Genomic DNA, 10044 nt, shown 5'->3' on the forward strand with positions numbered 1-10044 from the left:
AAGTCTTGCGCACATATGTTGCATTTATTACATTTTCATATCTTATCTCATTAGAGAGTTGTAGACTGTTGAATAGAGAATGTTTACTTGTGACAACTTGCCCCATCCGCGGGTAAGTTGTCACACTAGATTGGGTCGAGGGGTTTTCACACTGCGCTTAATCCTGGGTTATCTTCGTTCTAAAACCCTGCTTATAACCCTAGGGTAAGGATCGTTTCACACTTGTAATTTAGAAGCAGGGTTATCCCTGAAATTAACCCAGTGTTATGAAACCCGGTGTTATACCGCATTGCAGTGCCAAATGCAGATTATAAAACGGGCAGTTCTGGTGCTTCATTCTGATTGGTTGAAACGCGTTCTAAGCTGTGATAAAATACCCCAGTAAACCCACGGTTCAGACCGCATTACATAAGTAACACTGCGCACTGTTGCTGCGTACTGATTTATGAAAATAAACACCACAGTCTTTAATCATATTTTTTATTTGTCTACAATTGCACAATTGATGGCGATATCCAGATAAATAACAATAAATATTTTTGCGTCATCTCGTCAATAAAGAGAAAACATTCCCTGAGGAGTTTCTACCTCAAATTCATATTTCCGCTATGCACTGGGATGAAATTTTTTTTTTAAGCGGATGGTCTGTTCTTTCATTTGATATTTTATGTTTATTTAAAGAAGATAATTTTTCTGTAAGGGATTAAACTAAAACTGGGTGGCAACTAAAAAAAAAAAAAAACGCTGACGGGGAAAGAGTTAAGCATGCTTCCAAGCATATTTGATCATCACTTCAACAGTTGCACGTTATAAATATGAATGTATAAATTAGATGAATGTTGATTTGTGTATTTGCTGCGTCTGTGTTGGTTGGGAGCTTGCGGAAGAGTAATATTTGTACTAATATAATTACAACTTATTTGTGTTTCATTTCATGAAATTCTGCTATGCATATGAAGTAACCGTTTTATAAACGCAATAAGCCCTGCAAAGCAGTGGTGTTACAGTGAATTTTATAACAGCTAAGGTGATTTTAGGCAATCCGTTTCGCGTTGTGCCTAACAACGGCCCTTAGCTGTTATAAAATGCACTGGTAACCCACTGCTTCTTGGGGCTTATTGCTTTAAGAACCCGCGGTTAACTATTTCCAGTGTGAAAAGCCTGTGACAACTTTCCCCAAATTGACATGTGTGCTAATGTGCTTGACATTGGCTAAATCTCAGGGTAAGCTCAACATAGCACGTCAGCTAAAGTATCAAAAGACACGCTATTGTCTCGTCTATTTTGTGCAAAATAATGATTTTTAACATTCATACCTAACAAAGTTGTATTGCATAAATAAATAAAAAAATAAGAAAATTGTGCTAACGGCAGATTAGAGCGATCTTGACCACATGTGAACACGAAGTTGACTATAGAAAAAGTCGTCAGACAATTTTTGAATAAAAAAACTTGTCTAAAAAACAAATGTTTTGGTTTCCGAAAGACGATCATGGATCACTTTGATGGTTTGGCAGCCAATCTGTAGTTAAGACTGTATACATTATAAATTACACATTTTACACAGTAATGTTAGCTAAGTGTAGTTTTTGAAACACTTTAGCTATGATTTGAACTAAGGTAATCTACTTGTTATTTATTTTGCTTGTTATCAGAAATAAACTACCTAAAAGTACTCTATTGTTATTGATTCTTTGTGGAACTTTACTGAAAGTTACGTTTGTTACTCAAAAGCCATTTGTTTATGTTGTTAATGCTGAAACCGTCTATATAATGTAAAGAACGTTGTGAAAAAACAAGCTTGATATCTTTAATATTGACCGAGTAAGGTCATGTCAAAGACAGAAATCAATGTTTAGGAAGCACTTCCTGAATAATTTAAAGCTGCTAATCTCATAATAAGACTTTAGCCTAAAATTCACAAACAGGGTCAGATTTCAGTCTCTCCCTCCTTCAATAATATACAGTATGAGATATTAAATTTTTTATCATCCATACAAAAATCATGTGTGGTCACCTGGATAAGTAACATCACATCTTTATCAAATAAAAAAGTCAAATAAGTTTAAGAGCCCATCCCAATACCTCCCCTTCCCCTACATGTTTGCCCTAACCCTCGCTTTTACACGTGCACGTGTAGGGGTACGGCGTCCCATTACTTTAGGGAGCAAAAACGGAGTGCTATTTTCTCCTTAGAATCAACCCTCAAAATATAGTCAGGATGAAATTACCCAGAATACGTTGCGAAACTGGTAGACGCGTCGACGTAGGTGAGCACGTACGCTAAGCTACTTTCCATATAGTGGCGTCCCATTTCATAGGGAAATATTTTAACCCCACTTCCCTCTTTGAGGGGACTTTACTGTCGAGGGCACTCAAAATCAAGTGGAAGTTTTAGGGGGTAGAAATGGGACAGGCCCTAATTCTCTCTCTCTTTCTCCCTCTCTCTCTCTCTCTCTCTCTCTCTCTCTCTCTTTCACACACACAAACAAACACACACACACTTTCTCCCATATCATCACACACAGGCTTGCCCTTTCACGGTTCAAAGACTGCTGAAAGCTGAAATATATGAAGGACAACATGGATAAAGATTGAGTTTGTACTAGTAATCCGTCTAGTAATCTATTGGACATTTCAAAAAAGTGTGTGTTTGATTTGTGGATTACGTTACAAAGACACAAAAAATGCCAACTGCCAAAAGAAAGTAAAATGCTATCATATTATAAACAACAAGTTGTCTTTTCTTAAAACACACACTGTTCATTTGCCTTTCATAGAAAACCAGACACAATCGATAAAACACAAAGCTGTTACTAATGTGATAACTTCTCTCATCCACAAGAAAGATCATTCGATTGTGTGTGACAGCTGGTGACCTTTATCTCCATGAAGGTGATAAGACCGTAAAAAACGCATATCTGTACCGTGGTAATCAAGAAATAATCTCATTCATTCTATAGCTTGAGGAGGTAACCATTTACAATGTGGATTTATTCTCTCTCTCTCTCTCTCTCTCTCTCTCTCTCTCTCTCTCTCTCTCTCTCTCTCTTTCTCTCTCTCTCTCTCTCTCTCTCTCGTTAATGGAGCTTTGAATGAATTCTACATTTGGACTTGGGCTACATTCTGAAATACAATTAGGACATTAACACAAATTGAAAAGACAGCAAGAGCGCCTCGGGTACCACAAGATTGGATATCGCAGTCCCGAAACAAGAGGCTGTTCTCGGCACACACCTGAAAATTTTTGTAAAACAAATTCCACGTCTTATTCGAATCAATGCCATTTCACATCACACAATCTAGGATTAGTTTAGGGATTATTCGCAACTAATACGCCTATTTTCGGTGTTCAGACGAAAGAGACTGAATACATTTTACCGAACAATAATGTATGTGATGACGCCATCAAATAGCAACCAGCGTGGAGAGGCATGCACGCTTTATAAATGCAACATGCATGTCGACAGTGAACCATTTTAAATTGTATGAGAAAGATGCTTTTTTGCTATTTTCGATAAATTACTATTTTTTGACTTTTTAATAGGGGTGTAAATCGGACAGTTCATTACAATATGATACAATACCAATTTTTTCCACCATGATGCAATATTTGCCGATACATCACACACTTCTTCGATGGAATTGTACCGAGCCCCTAAGGTGTCATTGGAATAAAAAAATCTAAAGTTTAGTTTCACGTGTGCACGTGAAACTATCGCGTTTAGTTTTGAGTGCGCACGTGAAACTTTCGCTTTCACATGCGAGCGCAATAGTTTCACGTGCGCACTCGAAACTAAACGCGATAGTTTCACGTGTGCACGCGAAACTAAACTTTATTAAATGTTTTCTCCATGTCCTCTTAGGGGCTCGGTAGAATTGTGATTCGATGAGATTCAAACAATTTATCGATATTTTTATATTATGTGCCTAGACAACTAGTAACATTTTTTATAATTTGCAAATGCAACCAAAATATATAACATGTACATTTAATTCTATATACAATTTTTAAAATAAAAAAATAAATAATGAGAAAAAATGTCACACAAAATGAATCTTATGATGGCAACAGTCAAAGTCGTTTTGTTATTTTGTGCCAAATTGTGCAATGGTGACAATCACTGAGATATAAAAATAACTCTGCTCTCTTCATTACACAAACAGATGAAAAAAAACTAAAAATGCATATGCATAGATGAATTTTATGCATATAAAAATGCAAAATGCATAGATGGATGTTACGTGAAGAAATGAGGAGAGTGTCAAAATAAAGGTACCTCATATCAATATTGTATGTGTTGCATTGATGCATCGTATCGTAAAAAAAAAAATCGTTAATCCATAACTATGTATTTTTACACCCCTATACAAAAACTGTAAGATATAAATCTAGATTGCAGTCTGATTGATTTGGGTCCATGGATGCTTGGCACAAAACTAGTCTATCTTACATTCTGACCTAAATTATGGTTCTGACCATAAAAATAACTCACATTATTACACGGCTCTCTGGAATGCTTGATTCTGATTGGTCAGTTGAGACATTTGCAGGTTCGTTCTTTTCGAATAATAACCGCTCCAAAATAATAACGCATAGCCGGTACTACTTTTACGAGTAAGATCGCTCCGCGCCAATAAAGATTACTGTTTGTTTGGCGCCATCTTGTGACAAACACTGGACAACCACGACAAGACACAGAGAGCTTACTGAGACTGAACTTGACAAAATAGAGCATGACAGCTACGAAGCCAACACACAAAAAAAATACAGAATGGGCATTAAAACTTCTCAAAGACTGGCTAAAAGAGAAAAAAATGAAGACAGACAAGTATGAAGCAGAGGATCTTAATAAGGTATTACGATCATTTTATGCATCTGTGCAAAGTTTCGCGGAAGGATAAAAATGTTAATTTAAAACAAATATGCCAATAAAATGTTTCAAATTCATATTCATGTCCAGTTTTTTTTCTTATGTGACAAGTAGCCGTGTAATAAGCGGGATAATGTAGAGTCAGCCGGTAGTTATCGGGAAATAAGCCCCTTCAGTGTGATACAAGACCCTCCGCTTCGCGTCGGGTCTTGATCACACTGTCGGGGCTTATTTCCCGATAACTACCGGCTGCCTCTACATTATCCCTTACTTAGACCCTGTTCTGTGCAATGCCTTTACATCATCGAGTTAAACTGGCTGTTGTGAGCAGAATGCCAGGATTAAGCTGTGTAGGTGAACTGAAGGTGGAGTTTTGAGATGTGTATCAGCTGTTCTGTGGGTGGTGTCGAGAGGTGTTTTGTGGGTGTTTTGCGACTGATGTGTAAGATGTGTTCAGTGGTATTTTGGATTTGTTATGTGGGTGGTGTTCAGTGAGTGTGTTGGTAATGTTCTGCCTGCTGTGGTGGAGTTCTGTTATTTAGTTAAATATAAATACATTTTGACTAATGTGTTTTCTATACCAAGAAAGTAACAAGATGAAAACCACTATTTTCAATTACAAACTTTCACATAGCATCTTTAGGTTATAATAAGATTACAAATTCAAATCCATCATTTGATTTTCAAAGATTTAATATAATAAATCCATGACAAGTTTTTTTTTTAAATGCTATAAATCTATTGAATCAATATATAAATGTGCATTCATCTTTGCCATGTTATATTCATTTAGTTGACTAGTGGTATTCATTGATAAAAAATGAACATTAATGGCATTAATTAAAACACTAACTTTGTCATAATAAGAACACTGTCATTGATTCTTAGGACGTCATCACTGAACTTTTTTTAAAGCAATCAGCAGTAAAATGTTTGGTCCTGCTTAATTTTCGTTGACTTTGAGTAAAATAATGTAAAGTTTTTCATAAGATCACCTGGGGTCAATGTGTTAACATGACATAAGCTTGATGCTGTCGGGAGAACAAGCAACAGCCGGCATTTTATCGTCTCTTGAGTGCCTCTTGCGTAAATTATTCGATTTTAATGGCTTGCGTTTAGGGATGCTTAACAATTAATCGCGATTAATTGTTAGCAGAATAAAAGTTTTTGTTTACATCATATATGTGTGTGAACTGTGTATAATAACTTTGTATAAATAAATGTACACACATGCATGTATATGTTTTAGAAATGTGTATATACATTTGTATGTTTATGTATAATTTATATTATATATAAATATAAATACTTAATATATAAAAAAAATTCTTAAAATTATACATGAATGTGTTAATATTTATATATATACATATTTATTTTACACAGTTTACACACATATGTGATGTAAACAAAAACTTATATTCTGCTAATGATTAATCGCGATTAATTGTTAAGCATCCCTACTTGCGTTTCTTCCCCACCACAGAAAACCACCACAGGTTTATCAATGCCATCAAAGTATTATTTTGTTTGTTTGTTGATCACAAAGTACAAAGTAGATGAGGAAAACTAGGACTCTGTGTGTATTCAACGCGACGCCATTGTTGTTTACAATCCGTGGAATGGTGCGCTGTGATGGGAAAAAGGGAGAAAAGATGATAGAACAACACGGCGGATATTGGATTTTGCGTAAAATTAAGAATTTACTTTTTAATACTGACCTGATACAATACTGATTTTGGCGGTAACTCTTTTTTTAAAATGGCATTTATCGCATTTTGGAATCAAACTCTTCATATATATAAATATTATTTATTTATTTATTTACTGTATGATATACACAATATATTCTTAGAACATGATCTTTACTTAATATCCTGATTTTAGGTATAACTTTGTCCCATACAATGTTGGCTAGTACAAATATACCCATGTGACTTATAGTTTTGTGGTCCAGGGTCACATTTCTTTATAACTTTTAATATTCTAAAGAACTGTTTGTGAAACCATACAGACAAAATTTGTTAATCTATATCAATTTGTATTTTTTAAAGTGTATAGGGTTCTTGAAATAACTACATTGTTCTTAAGAGATAAAAATTCTCGAAGTTTCATTATACTCATACACACATATGTTTTATTATATAAACCTTCTTATAATAACTATACTGGTTTGTACATTCCTAAAAGCAGTGGTTCTCAAACCTTATATGGTGCATCCCTTCACCCCCCCCCCCCTAGAAAAAGTTTATGACATAAAACTAAAACGTAAAATTTTAATGAAACAAAACATAATAAATTATACAACGATTGCTGTTGGTTAGTAGCCTTATTTTTCTGAGGTTTCATTTCACAGAATTTATGATAAATTTATGTATTTTATAAAATGTCACAACTTTTCATAAAAGTTTGAGAACCACTGACTTAATTAAAGAAACACTGCACTTAGTGGAAAAAAATATTAGTGGAACCTGAATGGGTTCTCCTATAACATCAGGCCATAAAACCTCTGTTGCTGTTTAAGAGGTGTTTTGTTGCTTTTAAGTGCACACTGTGTTTAATGATGCAGAGCTCACCCTTGTGTCACTCCGGCTTTTATTGTGCCAGCCATTATGTTCATTAATAAAGAGTGTGAGCCAAAACAACACAACACCAGAGAAACAGAACACGACCCCTTTTATAAACATGCAAGCAGACCACTATATGGTACATGAACCCAAGTCAATTTGCATACCAGAATGATCAAACAATAGCAGATATTTAACGTTTGTGAGGTGGAAGAGTTTCTCATTTGAATCTGCGTAATTGTATTTGCGTTGTGATGAGCGTATCACTTTGTCTTGGCATGCATTAGCACACCTGCGCCCCTCAAGTATTTAATATGTTTAATTTAACACTGACAATAGAGCCAAATCAAATCCCTTAAGGCTACCGTGAACCTCCAAATGACATATTTGTGTGCATATTATTTGTTTTTAAATAGGAAATCTTGTGAAATAATGTGACTTTCACTATAAAGTATGAATAGAGTTGCATTTGTGTGCATTTTGCTGTCAGTTTTCTATGTTTGTGTGTGTGTAGCCAGGGTAAGGCAGAAGAAAATGGCAAATTGTCAAAAATTCAATGGGCCGTAAATCTCGAAGATGAGAAGTTGAACAGAGCCACACTGCGGTAATTGATGTGTGTGGCAGAGTCAGTTGAGATTTACGTGCGTGCACATGCGGAGTAAGCATGCTGTCCCACTGCGATCCTAATGCAACATTTACACAGGCTGCACTGTTCAAATGCTCATTCTTTCCAATCAATATGAAAATACAGCTACACCGATGCGCTGGTTAAAGTGATAACGCAATCATGAGGAGCGATGATTACTGTGTAGCAGCCACAGAGTGACCAAACAGATGTTTTTTCTTTAGAGTATAGCTTGAATTTCTATAATGTACAATATTAGTGTATAGTATTGTAGTTAATGTGGGTAGACTAGCTGGGTTGATGCCATATTTGAAGAATACAAGTCTGTGAATGAAATGCTTTTTGTTGGCATGATATCCAGTGTTTTTGGGAAGATATATTGTCAGTTAAATAAGCATTACGAAGGTTTATGACATAATACATAAACTTTGAGCCATTTTGATTAACGCATAATTGAAAAATGGCATCTACCCTAAAGTCAAGTGCATCTATTATAACTATTAACAGTAAATGACACTGAAGCTCTCTAAAAGAGACCCTAAGGCCAAAAATATGTTTAAGAGACACACTTGACATTTAAATAATAGTTTGATGCTTCATGGCTTTTCCTATAAACAAATTATAAACAAAACATCAACCGCCAACAGTTTTTAAATGTCAAAATCAAATATTGCAGTATTAATGTTTGGGTCTCAGAGACCTTGGGAATTAAACTTGAATGAATGAATTGTTTGATTGGTACAGACTGTAGAGCAGTGCACTCCACATCTTTTATTGACCTCAGATGTAATGTTTTCTGTTTTATAACACACTCATATATCTGAAATGTCCAGGGGTAGAGCTTTTAATGCTAAATTAAATGGGTTTTGAATAAAGACGAGTAAATGTCAAGATCACAGGAACAGCATGAGGTCTCTTGATTCACAAACAAAAACAATGTAAAGTCAATATTGGGGGGCTACATACTGTACTTGTAACATAAATGCATTGACTTTGCTTAACGATTTCTTTAATGCATAAGGTCTGTGTTGATAAATATGTAAATCATCGGCTTTGCTTGCTACTTGGATGCGCACAGATTGTTTTGCTTGTATGGTGTGCGCGCACCAAAGACACATACCACTGGACTGTACGTATCTCTGGTCTCTATAATTTTCTTTATGCATACAAATGTCGCTAATTCACCGCAGTCTTATCTCTGTTAGATGTGTGTGTGGGAGGTAAAGATGGCGATAGACCTACTTGCGTGAGTTCCGTGCCCATCAGCACTAGAACGATGAGACTCAGGAGCTTGTTCACGCGCTGCATCTCGCGCCTCCGCTCGCTCGGGCTCGCCTTTGCATGCAGATCCGGTCCGGTGGCTCGTTAAGACCCGCTCGCTGGTGCTGTCCCCGGTCTCCCAGTCTCTCACTTTTCTCTCTCTCTCTCTCTTTCTCTCAGCAACGGAATGATAGAGAAACAGAAATGGGTCTCGCGCCGTCTCCGGTCATTTCGCGCACAGAACGTCGTCTCGTGCCTCCCGAGTGTCGACTCCCGATTATCGTATGTCGGTTTCACGAGGAAACGAGCTCTAATGTCTGAAAACACCCGAAAGTTTGAGTGTATCTCGTAGCGTGAGGAGAAAAGATTGAGGCTGAGCGAGCGGGAGCTGTCCAAGGTGCAACCGGATGTGACATGTAGAGCGCGTGGGAAATTTGAGGAGAGCGAACGAGCTAATTGGTCGAAGTATGCGAGGCGTCAAAACAGTCAGATTACATTTGCGTTGAAACGTTTAGTTAAAGCGACGAAAACCACACAAACTAGTCGACTAAAACAAACTAAAGAAATCACATTTGTATCTGAGGTAAATGTGAGTGCTTCCTACTTACTGTACAGTATGCAAACATCTGCCACAATGCTGAGGTGTTTTGTGTGGTTGTTTGGGAGTTGTTATGTGGCTGCTAGGGTCCAGTGACAGTCAAAGGGATCCTCAAAATCT

At 36.4% G+C, this 10044-nt stretch overlaps 1 protein-coding gene across 1 annotated transcript in view; it reads right to left on the reverse strand.

Moving 5' to 3' along the window:
• The window catches only part of olfm1b (olfactomedin 1b), a 45009-nt gene extending 35258 nt beyond the window's left edge, over positions 1 to 9751 (reverse strand). Inside the window, exon 1 of the mRNA XM_065243895.2 lies at positions 9309 to 9751. Within this exon, the coding sequence (XP_065099967.1) occupies positions 9309 to 9374 (66 nt within the window). The 5' untranslated portion in view covers positions 9375 to 9751. The remainder of the gene's footprint in view (positions 1 to 9308) is intronic.
• Between the last annotated feature and the right edge of the window lie 293 nt (positions 9752 to 10044).

The sequence above is a fragment of the Paramisgurnus dabryanus genome, chromosome 18 (genome assembly GCF_030506205.2).
Source record: "Paramisgurnus dabryanus chromosome 18, PD_genome_1.1, whole genome shotgun sequence".
NCBI lineage: Eukaryota > Metazoa > Chordata > Actinopteri > Cypriniformes > Cobitidae > Paramisgurnus > Paramisgurnus dabryanus.